This window comes from Eriocheir sinensis, chromosome 8 (genome assembly GCF_024679095.1).
Source record: "Eriocheir sinensis breed Jianghai 21 chromosome 8, ASM2467909v1, whole genome shotgun sequence".
In the NCBI taxonomy this organism is placed as follows: Eukaryota; Metazoa; Arthropoda; class Malacostraca; order Decapoda; family Varunidae; genus Eriocheir; species Eriocheir sinensis.
This window is the reverse complement of record NC_066516.1, coordinates 22,232,247-22,250,023: the sequence shown is the minus strand read 5'-3', so window position 1 is coordinate 22,250,023 and position 17,777 is coordinate 22,232,247. Positions and strand designations below refer to the sequence as shown.

Sequence of the window (17,777 nt, the reverse complement as noted above, 5' to 3'; positions counted from 1 at the left end):
TCAGTTCATTTGAATTATATAATGTGTATGTCAAATGCAATTTTGGTACAGAATTACCTTTAGATAAAAAATTAATCAAGAAAAATCATCAGTGTATGCAATTTGTTTTTAATAAGGAAAAAAAGAGGACTCAACAAGTAGTTCAAATGGATATATTTTCAACAGCAGAGGAGAATTAGGTGATTACAGCAAGACTGAATCATGAGAGTGGCAGCAAAAAGGGAGCAGTTTTGTGCTCCATCCTTACACAGGTGCAGCTTTACTCTCCTAAATAGTAATAGAACAAATTCTTCTAGGTTCTATGTGTACTTGACAAACAGAATCATTAAGCAGCTAATATATATATTTCTACAAATATTCTATCTGCAAAATCATATTACTGAACTTGTATTCTAATCCATGCAAGATTATTATATGTGTTGAGCTTAGGTGAATTATGGACACAGTGAAGATAATATTACTAATTTGCAACCTCCATAGTTGTGTCAAACCTAAATCCGTGTGCAGGGCTTCCTACTCCCTCCAGTTTCCTGTAGGTGACCTTACTTGGAAAAAGGTTACAAGAATTATTGTCATAGAAGTGGGATTCTTTAAGTGAAAATCACATACCATTTTCTATCCATTGAGGGATTTTTATGCCTTGATTCAATAAGTATGTATCCTTTGATTTTTTGCTATTGCTACATTCATACCAGTGATGTGGTCTTATTTCTTTTACCTTGATACTTGAAAAACTCCTGATCAAACATTTGTAAAACCACTTGTTACAAAGTTCATGGTAAATGTCAAAAGTTTAATGTACTTAATTAGTTTAATTATATTGCTTATTGAATCACATATGAAAATGCTCTTCAAAGGTTATATTATTGCAGTGAACAGAAAGTAAAGTGCTTTGGTAATGAGCCAGCGTCATTGTGCTTTCAGAAATCGTTGAATGCAATCTTTTAGAAAAGATCTTTTTTTCTTTTCTTTTTAGAATAGATCATGTGATAATCTTGGTGCTATTACATTCTGTGTTAATAGGTTAAGTATAACTAAATTACCACAGATCTTCTTAAGATAAAGATATATTAGCAGCAAAACTCATAAGTTATTTCAAGCTTTTTAATTTTATCAGTCCCTAATTTGTACTGTACAAGTTTAGCTAAGTTTTATAACCATGATATTGTAGTAGTATTAACATTTAAGTTTTAAGTTTTTTTATGTGCCAAATATGATTGTGTTCAAACCCATGTATGATCATATATAGATGAGCATTTGATATTGTTTCAATCTCCTTCCATTCAAATGATCAATGGTTCAGTCATCCATACATGAGAGTACAACTTATAACAGACAAAGCCAAACTAGAGTGTTTACTTATCCTCATTACCTATCATTTATTAGGATAGCTGTAATAGAATAGACTTGTTGCTTTCTACCCAAGCTTTGGCAACCCTAGACCCCCCCACTTCTCTTCCGTCTTGGATGGCATTATTGAACTGTTGCGACATGTAAATTTATCACGATGCACACACAGTAAAACAGTGGATTGTTGTAATGGTACACTCCCTAGAGAATAACTACAGTATGTCAGTTCACCTGAGGCAACACAAGTGAAGACTACTCTCATATCATTTGCTTGGTGATTAATCTCCACTCAGGTCCTTTATATGATTCTTTGGTGCCAGTGGATTGCTGATAATGAGGAAAATAAATACGTATGTTTATTTGCTACAAGTAGGTCTCTGTAAAACTGGTTACTCCACTTTTGTTATGAAGAGTTTTCCATTTACTTTGTATGCATCACTAACAGCACAATTATAGGTTGCGTGCACAACTCAAGTTCAAGCTCGGGACCGAGTTGGAGGCAAAACAAACCGCGCTTCTTCTTTTGATCTGTTCCGGATTGGTGCGGCAGGACAGACTTTGTCAAAATGCCATCCACTTGTGCAGTAAGTACTTATTGAATGGTAGCACTGTGCGTGTGTGTGTGTGTAATTCACCCACGTCCTGATAACGAGTTGTACTCGCAATCGCCAGCAAATACTCTCCCGACAAGAGCAAGCTCATTGTTGTTGATCTCTGGGTACTGTCAGGACCTTCACACACTGCACAATGGGGAACAGTATAACCACTCCTTGTCAGCGGAAAAAATCCCGGCCTGCGGGGCTTGAACCTCCGCCTGCCGGACCATGAATTGAGCCAGGCGCAGCGCAAAACTGAGCGACGCCTGCCGATCGCGAGCGGTGTGTGTGTGTGTGTGTATTTCACCACCACGAGCTGGACTCGCAATCGCCAGCAATTACCCTCCCGATTAGAGCAAGGCTCATCTACTTTTCCGGTTCATGTCTCGTGTCTCGAATTGTGGTGTTCTAACCTTGGAGGGTTCTGATGCGATTATTTTTATTTTATTATTATTTTTTTTTTTTTTAAGGCACCGTTTTATGTGTGTCCTTTAGCTGCCTCCTTTACTGTAACTACTGGACTTTCAAGTAAACCATTAGGCGTAGGGAAGAACGACCAAACCAGCCTGGTGGTGGTTAGATACGCATGTAATTGTGGAGGGCGTTAGATTTTTAGGAGATTGTATCAATTAAACTGTGGATAGGATTTACATGTAGCCTACGTGTATTTATGGATGGATAACAATTATAAGGAACCTATATGGAATGCTCTAGAATCCTTGAGGGAGTACGTTACATTATGAGGAGCTATTTTCATTATTCTTTTCATTTCTACAAGCCAATGAAGCTGTTGAAACAGATTTGAAGAGTCAGATGTAACAGTGGAATTAAGTTTCACTCATTTCACGGTGCCGGTGTTGCGAGAAATACCTTCTCGCAGATAATATTGTTACGAATGTGCTGTATGTGAATGACTGTATGTGTAATGTGATGAAATTGCAGCATGATGCAATGTTTCCACCTTCCCTCTGTGTTCTGTGTCGGCCGCTGTGAGTGACTGGTGCCCGTGTGGTTGTTCTGGGGATCACGCCGCCTGCCTGCCCATGGATGGTGTGTGGTGGGAGGTGGCGTAACAATATGTATATAAGTACGTATGTCGCTCTTCTGTCCACTATTTACGCATGAGTACTGGAGAATACACAGAAGGGAAACATATTAATTTGCCTGGGTTTTGTTCTAGTTTGTCCACTTGTGCCACCTTTTGCGATGGTCGATATTGCCCGCAAGACAACACACATATCAAACAGGAACTGCATGAGTGAACGTCAACAAGGAGGTATAAATATATATTTTTTTTTAATCTGCCCTGTTCGTTTGTTGTAAAGCCTTCTCTTGATTAAAAGTGTTTCTCTGATGTTTGTGCCATGTATTAGAGCCGAAACAGGCGACGTAAACGATAGCAATGAGTGAAATATAGAATAAGTAAGCTGCCAACCATTCGGCTCCCATGATCACCTATTTAACAATTAAGGCTTTATCGTGGGAGTTTGGGGCATTTCCAGGGGTAGTTTAATGACAGGCTGGTGGTAATTTGACCCTTCTTCTGTACCATGATCCCAAAAAGACTTATTAGGACCCCACTGATCTCCTTTTAGGCCTTTGGAAATAGTTGATGTGAGGGATGGAAGCGTTTGAGAATACCGACCGGAACGACATTTTCGGAGCACCCAAGTGACTCCCGGGTAACGTTGCCAGATTGTCGTACTCAGCCACCTATGTTTACCGATTTCCGAGCCAAAAATTGCCTCCACGACCCCAATAATTGCCTTCATATATGGTTATCGTTAAAATAGTTGGTGTTTTTAGCAATAGTTATGGCTCAGAAACAGGTAAATGAAAGGCTCTGAGTACGATAATCTGGCAACGATGCGAGTCTATTCCTCCACACGCCAGGTTGCCGCCATTGAGCACGGGCTTGCAAAGGACTCAGGACTGGTATTATCAAACGCTTCTTGTTCTCGTACCGATTATTTTCAAAGGCCACGGTAGAGGTAAGCTAACTACCAAGAGGGTTTTTCCCGTTTACAGCGCGGAAGCCTTGCTAAACGGACTACTGACAGTGACAGACTCATAAAACCACCGATGGAAACCCCGATAACTTCCGCGAGAGCCTTGGTAAAGAGATACACAGACTCCTAACAATGGATCTTAGAATCTTTGGAACTGGCCGCCCTCAAGTGTCACAAATCATTCCCGGCCCTCAGAGAGATGAGTAACAGTCAACTCCCTACAGGAGACACCCCTACAAGCATAGCAAGTAAGCAACGCCGTGTCTCGTACATCAAGTATCAATAAAAAAATAAAAAAATAAAAATTAGCAGGCCTGAGTGGTCTTTGTCAGGGTCAGACAAACTACTCAGGCCTATGTAGGACTAACATGTGCTGCATTTTCACATGATCAATTTGTTATTTGAGAAGCTCTAGAGCTTAATAATCCCACCATTTTTTTTGATAACTTATTCCATTTTGAAGTGATCTGAATACCATAATCTGGAGCTATCATACATACCCATGAACACCTTGAGGAAGACGAGGCAGCTATTATTGTATGGGAATAATGGTAGCCGTCTTGCATGACATTGTGTTTGATTGATTGATCGATCGATAGTTTATTGTTGCAAGTAAACAACAAAGGAGAAGGGAGGAGCATGCCATCCCAACCCCCAGGCAGTACAGTGTGATTATACAACTAAAGATACATGTGGCCATGTATTTTGGCAGCAAGGGGTCAGGTCAGGTCAGGTTAGATAAGGTTAGGTTATATTAGGCTAGATTTAGTTTTGTTTGATTTGTTTAATTTAATTGTTGACAATTAATGTGACACACTTCATGCTGCACCACTGTTATCAATGAGAGTGGAGGAGGCAACCATCATTTCCATATTCTTTGCTGAGGCAGCTACCCACTCCCCCATAGGAATTTCCACTGGATGGCATGGCAAATGAGTTAATTTATTAAACTTACTATGCTAAAAGTAATGAGGTTAAACATACCTCAGCAACACCATGCAAAATGTTTTATTCCAGTCACCTTGAGCATTGAAGTACCTTGGTATGTCCCTCTACAAGGGAATTTTCACAAAAAAATTCTAACTTATTTATTGATTTTTATTTCTATGTTCTTCTACAAGGGAATTTTCATATAAATTATGGTTCATTTACTGATTATTATTAGCACTTGCTCTGTGCCAAAATTTTGGACCGACTGGGTAATTTCCAGTCAAAATTCCGGACAGTCAACTAGATATTTTAGGCCATGTCTTCCCTTCCACCCCCCTTCCCTTCCCACTTCCGGGGGAGCATGCCCCTGAACCCCCGTGGTAGGGTTGTGTTCGCCTCGCCTTCTGATGTTCCTGCTGCTGTCTTTACATGTGACTTTGCTCCCACATTCAGAGGCATAATTGCTACCACTATTCTATTAGAGATACCCTCTTTCTCCTGAGGGCCCATTTTATTACCTCCCTTTGTACTTGGTCAATAGCCTTCTCTAGATCCACAAAATTGTGGTAGAGCTTCTTTTTCTGTATATTTCCTGTAGTTGCCTCATACTAGATATACTAGCCCCTGGAGTGGACCTGGCTGGGTAAAACCTAACCGATAGTCCCCTATATCAGCCAACTTTCCGAGTCTCTTCTCCAGCACTCCTTTGTACTATACTTTCATTCTATGTTCTAGTGGCCTCACTCCTCTGTACTTGCTACATTCCATAGCATCTCCCTTGCCCTTATAGATTAGTATGGTAGTACTACATCTCCAATCTTCTGGTACCCCCTCTCTATCTAGCTTTTTGTTCATGATGTTAGTCAGCTCTCTCAAACCTTCCTTTCCTGCTGCCTTTAATAGATCACTAGTTACTCCTGTCACTCCTGTTGCTTTCCCACTCTTCATTCCCTTCAAAGTTGCCTTTACTTCCTTTTCCATGATCTCCTCCAGTGGTCCTTCAACTTTCACTCTTTCTCTAGTTGGTATTCATTTTGTTTGTTTTGTAGATCTCTGAAGTGTTCCCTCCATCTCTTCTAGTTTGATCTCTCCCCTGCTGTCTTTTACATATTTTCCTCCTGCTATGTCTTGTCTCTCTTTTCAACTGCTTGGTTATTCTGAAAAGGTCTGCCATCTTCTTTGGTTCACTCAAATTTATCTTCCATTCTTCCAAAATAGATCTTTTAGCACTTAATTGCTACCTCCCTTTTTTATTGTCTTCTGCTTGTATGTTTCACTGTAGGTCTCTGCTCCACTTTTTTGCCACATTTTGTAAGCCTCTTTCTTCTCTTATTACCTGTTGAACTCCCTTTTCATTCCACTACCATGTTTCTTTTCTTCTAAAGTTTCTCCTCCCCACAGATTTCTCTACCAGCCTCCATGTTATTGTCTCGCAGTTTTCCCATCCTCATTCACTTCCCTCCATTCTCTTTCTCACATTTTCTATCTCTCCTCATTGCTTCCTCCCTTGATATCCACTGTTTTAACTTCTCCTCTCTTCCTTCTGTTTTTCTTCATGGCTATTATCCTGACATCACTACATAAAAGTCTACGTTGAAGATGTTTCTCCCTGAATAATCTTAGTCCTTTCAACAGTATTCACTTATTTCTCCTTTCTAATATGTAATCAATCTGTGTCTACTCTTCTACTTCTGTAGGTGATTTTTTTCTTTTTCCTGCTTAACCCCTTCACTCCGGCAACGCCGACGTCGGCGTCTGACGGCGTCACTGTATGGAAAGGGTTAGTCCTCTTCTAAACCTCTTAATCCTCTTCTAAACCTCTTAAGAGGAAATGGAAGAGGATTAAGAGGAATTTAGAGGAGGATTAAGAGATTTAGAAGAGGATTAATCCTCTTCCATTTCCTCTTGACCCTTTCCATACTTTGACGCCGACATCTGCATCACGGATGGAAAGGGTTAAGAATTGCATTTAATACCCTCAGCTGTTTTCCCTGGCAAAACTCTAATATGCTTTCACCATCTGTATTCTTCTCCTTATAACCACAGATTCCCATGACTTCCTCAAATCTTCTGTCCATCTCTACATGCCAATTTAGGTCCCCACCAATCATCAGCAAGTTGTCTTCTGGTATTCTGCCAATGCTATCATCCAGTTTTTCCAAGACCTCTTCCTGGTCTTCTTGTGGTCTCCCTCCCTATGGTGCTTATGCTGATATTACTTGAAATACCATTCCACCCATCAACATCTTGATCTTCATTATCCTTGGTGTTTTTTTATCTACCTTCATTATATCCTGTACTAGGTTCACCAGTATCCCTACATCACCTTTGTCCCTCTCTCCAGACCACCAGAATTTATCTCTTTCCTCTCCATCTCCAAATGTTCTACAATCTTCTCCATGAAACTGGGTTTCTTGAACACATCAAAAGTTGACTTTCCTTCTGGCCAGCATCTCCACCACTTCTCTTCTTTTTCCCACCATTGTTCCGATGTTCACTGTACCCATTCTCAGCACATTTTTGTTTTTGTTCTTCCCTACACACTCACTTATCTGATGTGCTTTATAATTTTCAAGACTAAACACAAGTACATTGCTTATGGCACATCCTTCCAACCCATACAGTCACACATAGCACTATGATTTATCAACTTAGGGGCTGGCGTGCTACCAGTTTTTTGACCCACCCAACTTTTTATGCTATATTTCATTGTTGTGCTATAGAGAATGGATGGGCCAACCAGGTGAGTAAACCAGGTGAGCCTGGAGATTCTTTGCACCCTCTGCTCACTAAAGAGCTTCTGGAGATTGGTGGCCATCATCTGTTCTCACCTGATCATTGTCTTTTAAAAGCTTGGAGCACAAGTGTTTATGGCTGCATGCCATGCCAAGCAATCTCCTACCTCAATACAGCACCAGACATTCCCTGTCCTTCTGTGGGGGCTTACCATGAGTGTTCTTTTTAATGTATTTGTGCTCATCATCTCATCTATTTTGTGGGCTATTCCATTAAATCTATTCAGTTTCACACTAATCTCAGTTTAGTGGACATTTTCACTAAATTCTAATATAACAAGACTGCATCACTAAATCTCAAAATGCTCAAATCAAGCAAAAAATAACTGAAAAGATGCAGTTGCCAAAGTGAAACTATATACCAAAGCAAATTCCACAGAATCAAGCATACTTGAGTAGCATAGTCTTAAAAGTTGTGTAATTTTTTTTTTTTTAACTGAACCTTAGTGATTACTGAGAACTAGGGGCTGCTATACAGAAAAAAAATGGATGTCTTATGTTAGCCACCACTTTGAAAGGTCCCATAGAAAGAGGTTAATTATCAAAGAGATTGAATGTCATTATCCTTTATTTTTAGGTATTATGACTTGCATGATACAATATAGCTTTGTAACCTGAAAGTATCTTTCTCACAAATTGCATAATATTGTGTGCATTGTATTGTGCAATGTTTCCGTGGAGTGAAAACTATTAATATAAATATTAGTTTACTATTACAGTGCTTCCACCATTCCCTTTCATTAGCAAAACTAAATCATATGATTTATAGCTTTGATTAAGTTAAGCAGTAATTGAAACATGAAAGATTTCCACTTGGGGTTGCACATTACTAATATAGTTATGTGCAGCAAAATTATAGTGCATGATATTCATGATGTTGTACAGTTAACTCAATGAAAGTATCATAAATTGGTGCTTCAGTTAATTTTTTTTGATTTGATAACATACTATATATGATGGCTTATAAGACACAGTTCAATTTGGGCTGGTATTTGAAAAATAGTAAATGGGTATTAACTACGAATGTCAGGTGAAGTGTTTTCGCCTGACATTCGTAGCCCTCCCTGCTATCAGGTCATTTTTAAAGTTTCATATGTATTAAGATCTTTATTAAATCCCAATATTTTGCATTTAAAAACCTTAATATTTGCTGGGGTCTACAAAAACTGGTCCTTTTGAGAGACTCAAGAGTCCTGCTTTGAGATGTAAACAAATAGGGTGTAGACAGTGACATGTCAGAGGGGTAATGGGTTTAAATGTGGTACCAGACCTGCCTGATGGGTGAGCCTCCCAAAACTCACTCAGCGAGTGTAGTACCTCTTTGGCTGAGTGGTTAAGGAGTGGCTTTCCTGTCTCGCTGGTCGCGGCTTCCATCCCCGGCGCTGGTAAAACCTTTCCTTGTCTGGACTAATTTCTCATGTGTTTCGTTACACACAGAGGTCGTGGGAGAATGAAGTTTGTACATCATATTTTTTCATTATTCTACATTGTAATTCTAGTTGTAATATTTTAGTACATTTTTAAAATTTCACTAGCCAGCAACCCAAAGCTGACCCTTGATTTTCTGGGACAATTCTTTGGAAAAAAAAAAGTGTCTTATATGCTGTCAAATACGGTAATTCTTCATTGCACTGAATACCCCACTTGTACTCAAACACTGAATGCAAGTGAATTCATTCATACATACAGTAAAGACTTGCATTTGGTGTGCTTAGATTTGGTGACTCCAGTCAGTCACTACATTAATTCTCATTTGGTGGCCATATTCTCTCGTTTAGTAATTATTTCCCCCTTCCAGCAAGCACTAAGTCATATCTAGCAACCACAGTCTTGCACTAGATAAATGTTTCTTCCCTTAGGAAATGTTTGCAAACTGTTATTGCTTATTTCCTTGCCAAAAGTTTATCAGTGTTATACATTTACAATCCCAATTTTCAGCAGTGTGGCCACCATGTTGATGTCAAGCCAGCTGATGAAACAGTTGAGTGAGTCTGCCACATGTGATAACTTGTGCTCCACCTCTCACTCTTGACAGTGTAGCCCACTGCCATCTACCAAGTGTAATATGGCATCAAAGGCCTCTACAGGTGCTGGAAGGAGCAATGGGGAGGTGAGAGCAGTGGTGTAAGTGAAGACACCGTTTGGTTATGTAACCAGCACTTGTTTCTACCATGCACCATACTGAATATAGAATGAAGATTAAAGAAAGTATTTTTTCATCTCGTCTTTTTATCATCTTTTGGTATCCGATAATAATGACAGGAAAAATGAGGTTTAAAGACACCAGGACTTTGGTACCAATTAACTTTTTCCTATTGTTTTAATGATCTGCATTTGGTGAATTTGAATTTGGCGAGCTTTCTCTGGCACAAGATAGTCGCCAAATGTGGGACTTTATTGTGTGTATGTGTGTGTTTTACCAAGTTGTTTATGTAGTTGTAATTTACAGAATTGGAGTCATGCTCATATTGTCTACTTCCATGTCTACACTTTTCCAATTTACCTTTCAACTCAAGAATGCTCCTCACTTGAACCTGAACCAGCATCATACAAACATGTCAAATTTATGCTTCTCCAACTGTAAAATTCTAGTTTTTTTAGTTTGATTACCTTACCCTGATCTTAACAAGTAAAGTTTGGAGTATACATTATTAACTGCATGTGGCCATGGTGATTTTTTGTTCCATTAACCCCTTGAGCCTGTGGTGGATGAGAACCCATTAGCCTGGGACACATGGCTAGTGCAACATCTGGGTTATCACAGTTTACCTTCCCTAGGTTTCCCAGGCACCCATTTATTGACCTTTTTTTTTCCCTAAAGGAAGAATGATCGAAGTGCTGGGTGGGCTGGAACCCAGGCCTGTAGATTCATAGTTAGGCATGCTAACCTCTGCACCAACAGAGACCTAAACAGGAAATACAGGGAGTCCTTGATTTGCACGACTAGATTGCACAAATTCAAAATAGCAGTGTCAAAAAATAGGGTTTTTTTCCTCATATTACACATATTCCTTAAAATAACACGATTTCAAGAAAATCAAGTTTCGTGCGGCTGATTTAGTTCAGTAATGCAGCCACCAGGCGTCACTAGGTGTTTCCCGCCACCCACTGTGTTTACCGCCACCCGGGCCGCGCCGCTCATTCTTTACCCACGCACGGCTGTGGTAGCGTCTCTCTCCCCGTTCGTTCGGTGTGTTACCAACTTACCACCAATTAACCATGGCTCCCAAGCGCCCATCGGATTCTCCAGCATGTGGTAGTACTCCAAAGAGATCGAAGTTTACTCAATCAACTCCCATCCTTTCACATAGTGTATGTAGCGTATGTATAATATGCCTTTTCACTACCTTTACCACTTTTTCATTATTTTTAATTTTTTCCACCTTCATATTATGGATAAGGGACATGTATTTCGTCCCTTAAGTACAATATGGAGGCGTAATATCGTATTTTGGAGGTGCGGAGTGATTTTCAATAATTACCCAGTTTACTCCAGTACTGGGGGTGATCATCCTTACATTGCACGAAATTTACTTTGCACGGTCCCTTCTGGAACGCATCTATCTTGCAAATGAAGGACTCCCTGTAGTCATGATTACAATCCCATCTCAATTGCACTTACTCATTTAGCATTAGTGATTCTCATTCTAAAGTGTTGGTGTGACAGTCTAATTTACTAAAATGGAGTAATCAATTTTCTAATTCTTTTGAGTTATTTTTGTCATTTTCCTCTTCAGGAAGCTGTGTAGAGGACAACTCTTCATCCTTGAAGTGCAGATATGCTGTGGTCAGTACTTCACTCTGCTGCATCTTCTTAGAAGACTTCCCGGACTGTGGTGTTTTGGCATTATCTTCTAATGGTGAGTTAGTTTCTGTATTTTCAATAGTTTCAGGAGGGGTTTTGTCAGCTGAAATCTCTACATCTTCCTCAGGAAACAGTGAGTTGCTTGAAGGGTCTTCCACTGGCTGAAATATGCAAGGACAGTAATAAGAAAACATTATTGTGATGGAAGGAAAATGCAGTGTATTAATATCACAAATCAATATTAAGTTCTGTGTAAGCCAACCTTTATTAGTTCCTGAGTTGCCTCATCTTGGGCTATTAGTTGTGTGTGGCTCGATTTTTTGCGGAATGCTGACCCATCGACACCAAGAAGCATTGCTAATTTTGCTCCATTTTCAATTATCTGTGGAGTTTGAATTTGAGATCAGCATAAATGTTCATTCATTATGATAGATCAGTGTGAATAATTGCCAGTTACTTCACTCCTAAGCACTCAGATCACTGTTGTGCAGGAAAATAATGTTAGTAAGCAAGACAAGCTATGCTGGTAGTGAGTTTGCTATATAAACTGCAATTAAAAAAAATATTGATTTGGCACCATTAACCCTTTCACTCCCGGCGGGCGAAAACACGCCCCGCCCTGTATCCGGGATGGCCGCACGCACCAAATTTCAAATGTCGCTTCTGATTATAAAAAGTTTTAAGCCATAAACTCAACATAATCACCATTTCTTCCATCATCACCTCCCCTCCCTACCTCTCCTTTACATCCATCCCGTTGTCTCTATTCTCTTTCTTTCTTCCTTCAGTGTGTGTGTGTGTTGTGTGTGTTTTAAATTAAATAATTAAAAGAAAGAGAGAGAGGGTGGTGGTGAGGTGGGTGGATAATCTAATCTGCTAACTAACTCTACCAACTTCATAAAATGGAAAGACTATAGTTTCATGCTAACTGCACTTCTAAACTTGTTAAATGTATGCCTCCACCTTTCTGCAGCCTTCACTTTCTACTCTGGCTCACCTCTGTGTTGTCCAAATCCCCTTGGCCAAAGTTAACCAGCATCTTCATTCTTTCATCTCAGCCACTAGCAAACTATGGAACAGTCTTCCTTTGTCTATTTCCTTCCTCCTATGATCTAAACACGCTTTAGAAGGGAGTCTCAAGACACCTCTTGAACTGTATGTGAACATTCACTTTGGATCTTTTCCTATTCACTTTTTGGGAGCATTTTTTTCCAGTTATTTTTGCTCTTGGCTGTGATTATCTTACCTCAGTGTCCAAGTCTGCTCCAGTTGATTGTCTAAACTTGACCATTCTCACCTCAAATTCGTTTATCATCCTGAGTGCTCCTTCCTGAGGGAAAAAAGTCCCATGAATCATTAATGTGGTGTAGTTAAATATTCCCCAGATGACCTTGAAACTTTTTAGTAAATGCATTTAGTAAATGGTGTTTAGGTTTGATTCTATAAACCTGTCTGATCAATTTTCCTGTTTTTACTGAAATTAAATTTATTATTTTTGTTTATACTTCTCTTGTGGCTGCTTCGCTCTTAGTTCTGATATGTATCATACCTCGCAAGCATGTTCAGAATCTTTGCAAACTGTTTCCCAATTCTGCCAAGTCTATGTCCCATGATCTTTTAATCTGAATTATTATGACTATGTCTATGACAATTGTTACCTAGTACTCTTACTTTGGAGGAAATGTAGGTCATAAAAAAAGGATGAAGTATTCATTAAAAAATTACTACAAAAGTAATTATTCCCACCTTATTATTGTGGTTGTGAAGGAAGATGGCATAGTTGAGGCAGACACTTGGGTCCCTAGCCTCCAGACTCACAGCTTGCTCGTATGCTTGACATGCATTTTCCTCATCATCCAAGTAAGTAAGGGCAACTGTTGGACAGAAATCCTTTTTAAGTGCAGGAGAGATTTAATATGAGTAATTTTTACCGACCTGCTAAATGAACATAATAAACATACTTGCAAGAAGCATGAAGATATGGCCTTTTGTGGGTCGCAGGTTTACAGCAGCTGAGAGGAAGTGGAAAGCTGATGTATACTGCTGCATGGTTAGGTGGACCAGACCAAGGTTGTAAAGTATTTTCCAGTCAAATGGTGCCAAATAATTAGCTCTCTTCAAGCAGCTGATGGCCTGAAAAAACATTGATTTTAAGTTCATTGGCTTCTTTTATGACTGCCATCAGCATTCTGATATGATCCATATTCACATTCACATAGCTTGTGGCTACTAAGCATTAAGAATCTAAACCTTTGATCATTAACCCATAAAGCGTCAGACACAAGAGATACGTTGACTGCTCTCAAGACACATTTTCTCTAGTCAAAACTGTGTCCTAAGGCAGTAATGCACTGAGGATAACTGACAAAACAGAGCAGTTTTCAGTAAAAGGAGCAAGCCTAAGATGCCAAATACCAAATTATATGAGTAAGAAAAAAGTTTCTATATATAAAAATCTCTTCCTACAAACTAATGTAGTCACATGAGAACGAACATCTATTTAAAGACATACCGATAAATAGTCCCACTTTCGAAGCATCTATATAGAAATCCTCCACTGGGCAGAAGTTGATAATATATCACATACTAAAATGGGAAGGTTGAACTAAAATACTACATGTTTTTATAGTTATCTTGCCAGAACCTGTCCTAAGATGCATGTTATTGAGATTTTTCTGTATCAATATTTTATCAAAATTCTTGCAGTTATAAGATACCATGATTAGTAAATATTTTTTGGAGTGTAAGAAAGCAAAAATATACTTGCAGCTACATATTTTTTCTTCCCAAAGAAGCACATGGCTATATTATTCCAGAGAGGTGGGGATTCCGGGATGGACTGTGCTGCCACTCGGTACTTGGTGAGTGCAACATCAAAATCTTGGTGACTCTGCAGGGAAGAAGTTTGCTTATTGAAAGGTAAGGACAGTGTAGTCCTAGTTGGAATTGAAGATCTAATTTTCAAAAATATTGATTTTTTTTTTCTGTTCTCATTAGGAAATTAATGTGGACTCTGAGAGTTCTTGTAATAGTCGTAGTTCTTTATTGGTGAGGGTAATAGAACAGGAAATTCAAAATTTATGACCAATTTGACTTACAACCTGCCTGTCAGAACCAAACCCTGTAGTAACTCGAGGACCACCTGTACTTTTACTGTCTTCTGCTTGCTTAAATTAAGCAAGCAGAAATCAGAGTTGTTGGTAAACCTTGGAACAGCCTTGCTTTGTCTAACACCTTTCTGCCTATAGCTCAGGTGGGCTCTCTTGAAGGGTATTGTGGAAATTATTGTTTGTATATATTGTATATTTTTCAATTATTAATCTAAAGCAATTCAGCTAGGATTAAGTAACAAGCGGTAATAGTTAATACCATGAAAAATAATTAGAAGCAGTGTGGAGTGTTTTGAACGTAACCATTAACCCTTTCATTGCTAAGCGCTCGCAACGAGACTATCCCCTCAGGTGCGCTCGGGCACCCCAGCGGGGGAAGGGGATCTCTTTTAACCGCTATATCTCAAAAACTATTCATCACAGTTACAAAACAAAAACACCATTGGAAAGAGGAGGCCAAGATCTATAAGATTCGGTTATGTAAGCTGCTCCTGCGAATGTACAGGCACGTTCAGGGGGTGTTTTTTGCTGTGAGTGCGACTGGCGCTCGCAGCGGGCTTTTAGCACCACCAGCAAGTGACGCTAGCGCTCGCTCTTTTAACCACTGTATCTCAAAAACTATTCATCACAGCAAAAAAAAAAAAAAAAAAAAAAAAAAAAAAAAACTATTGGAAAGAGGAGGCCAAGATCTATACGATTCAGTAATGTAAACCTCTCCTGCAAAAGTACAGGCACATTCAAGGGGTGTTGCCTGTGAAGACGTACATTTATACGTGCGCGACGGTCAGCCGTAAGGCAACTACTGTAGATCTCTTGATGATGGGGTGCTGGCAGGGCAGTATTGCCAACTGCAAAATTTACAACTATTTGGTAAAAATATCAGTCATGTGATAGGTGAAGCTATGCAAAAATGTCGCTATATTGGTCAACAATTAACATCCACCAGGTGCTCGTCCGTAGATTTTCCGTGCTGGGCTGACATGATTTTCCACCAAATTTAGTGAAGAACCCACTCAATTGGCAATCCTGTGTTGTGAGAATTAGTGTTGGAACACTCATACGTGGGAGATTTGAGTGCGGCTGGAGGTCACAGCGAGCGTTTAGCGCCACCAGCAAATACGCCTAACGCCCGCTGCAAGCGTTTAGCAATGAAAGGGTTAAGATTCACTTGTTGATGCAGCACTTACTGATGTGGCAAAACATCGTTGATCTGAGAGGCAGTGTATCCACCGCTGGGCTCTTGGTTATCAGACTCCATAAGAGACACATCTCCGCAACATTGGAATTCTCATTGTTTGAGAAATGCCCCGAAAGAAAACCCTAACTAACTGGTGTGTTATCTGGTCCCCCAGGAGGCCAAATTCCATCATGCCATCCACTGGTTGGAGGAGGAACTTCAGCTGTGCCTATGAATAATTCTCACTCACAGGCGACTTATCTGTGGAGCAGACTGGACCTCTGCCACCCTCCTCGAGGAAATTGCTGCGGACCTCTCCCTGCTGTGCTGGACCTTAGGTGCTGGGGAAGGTTTTGTCTGGAACCAATCTGCTGTTACAGATATCAGCTACCATCAGCAATAGTATCATCGGGCCAAGGAGCTGTGCAGGATTTACAGTGTGGAGCATGCGACGCAGGACTGTGTCCACTGCTGTTGGGGTGGTGGAGAATCTTGTGCCGAGGTACACCAACTGTAGTTCCAGTTATCATGCCTGGAACTGGTGCTGCCCTGCACATCTATGATGAAGATGTGGGAGCTGACCACTGCCACAGCTGCAGCCAGGGGACACCATGAACTCAGACACGAGCCCAAAAACCTGTCTCAGCATGCGAGGAACAGCCTGCTGTCTATGAAGGATGTCATTGCCACAAGAAGAGAAGGATGAGGATCAGGGCCTGCTGTGACAATCCACTGCCACCCCCAGCAATGAGAATGGAGGTGGACCCTGGACAGCTTCTTGCAGACAGGGTAATGGCAATGATGACCCAGGATGTGGGTATGACAGCTTAATTGGAGGTAGCAGGGCCTCCAGTGCCAACGACTTTAGCAGAAAGGTACCACAACAAAGGAGCAGCTACCTGCAGTGGTGGCCACCCAACACAAGAGGGTGACCTAGACAGCTGCCTGGTACTCCTTCAGGGAGGCTGATCTAGTTAACCTTCTCATCAAGTTTGAGCACCTGATGGAGCAGGAGGTAGAGGTGAGGTTCAAGAGAGTTCTGCATGGACTGACCCTCCCTTTCATGAGAGAAAACTCCTCCCTGACACCCTGCCAATTGCCTACCCCTTGAAGATTCAGCTTCATAACTATGACCATGTGGAAGAGAAGAAATGGGTGGAGTTGATGAAGACAACATGGACGATGAGGACCAGCGATTTAACGAGGACAGGGACCTCACATAATTGATGCAAGAATCTGCCACTAGATCTGTTCTTTACCTGACCTATAGAAGCACCAATGTTGTTGATGTAGTTTATTTTTGTTATTTTTATTGTATTTTTGTGTTAGCTATGCTATTATACCATGACAAATAAATTTATGAATGAAGCAAACATCCTTATGTAAAAGACAAGTTTAGCCATCTGATTAACTACAAATGAATGTCACACACCTGCATCATGGACCCTGCAGCAAGTATAGCTCTGGTGTTGGTGGGGTCAAAAGTGAGAGTAGTACCCAAGTGTTCAAAGGCTTGCTGATATTTTCCAATTTGCATATAGAGCAGTCCAAGCGTGGTGTGGAGATCAGCATTTTCTGGGAAATACCTAAAAGAAATCAAAGTATGTTTTGCTGGACATGATGTACGTAATATTTTAACACCTCACTCAATGGTCTCAGTTTAAGCATGGATATTTAATTAAAAACTTGTGCACTTATACTGACATATTTCTTGAGTCACAATTGTGCCTACTTCACCCAAAGTTCATGTTCCCTGATCATGAGAATAATTGTACAATATGAAATAGTCTAGCACAAGACAATGTAAGTAAGAGCAGTTTTCAGAGAGGAAAACTAGAGTCTGTTTATCTCAGTAAGGATGAGCTAAGCCAGGGGCTGGATAATACAATGTTGGGCTTTACATAGCCAGCAACTGGAACAAGTCATATAATGCTTGCAACAAAAATAGTAACATGTATATTATATAAAAATAATTGTGGTACTTAATCACCTATTAAAAAATAAT

General features: G+C 40.1%; 1 protein-coding gene and 1 long non-coding RNA gene across 11 annotated transcripts in view; one reads left to right on the top strand and one right to left on the bottom strand.

Moving 5' to 3' along the window:
• Nucleotides 1-8,230: 8,230 nt before the first annotated feature.
• The window catches only part of LOC126995694 (Bardet-Biedl syndrome 4 protein-like), a 30,026-nt gene continuing 20,479 nt past the window's right edge, over nucleotides 8,231-17,777 (bottom strand). For 8 of the 9 annotated variants that reach the window (XM_050855495.1, XM_050855500.1, XM_050855496.1 and 5 more), the window contains 7 exons: nucleotides 17,205-17,358; nucleotides 14,253-14,375; nucleotides 13,447-13,618; nucleotides 13,232-13,359; nucleotides 12,732-12,815; nucleotides 11,748-11,867; nucleotides 8,231-11,646 (listed from right to left, as the gene is read on the bottom strand). In XM_050855495.1, the coding sequence (XP_050711452.1) occupies nucleotides 11,371-11,646; nucleotides 11,748-11,867; nucleotides 12,732-12,815; nucleotides 13,232-13,359; nucleotides 13,447-13,618; nucleotides 14,253-14,375; nucleotides 17,205-17,358 (1,057 nt within the window). In that variant the 3' untranslated portion in view covers nucleotides 8,231-11,370. Of the gene's footprint in view, nucleotides 11,647-11,747; nucleotides 11,868-12,731; nucleotides 12,816-13,231; nucleotides 13,360-13,446; nucleotides 13,619-14,252; nucleotides 14,376-17,204; nucleotides 17,775-17,777 lie in introns of those variants that run through there. The other variant, XM_050855503.1, reaches the window with a different exon arrangement.
• On the top strand, nucleotides 9,652-17,198 carry LOC126995695 (uncharacterized). 2 transcript variants are annotated; one of them, XR_007750649.1, is made up of 4 exons: nucleotides 9,652-9,790; nucleotides 11,418-11,540; nucleotides 14,302-14,404; nucleotides 15,948-17,198. It is a non-coding gene; the product is annotated as an uncharacterized LOC126995695 (long non-coding RNA). The 2 variants fall into 2 exon arrangements; XR_007750650.1 differs by having other exon boundaries at nucleotides 14,278-14,404.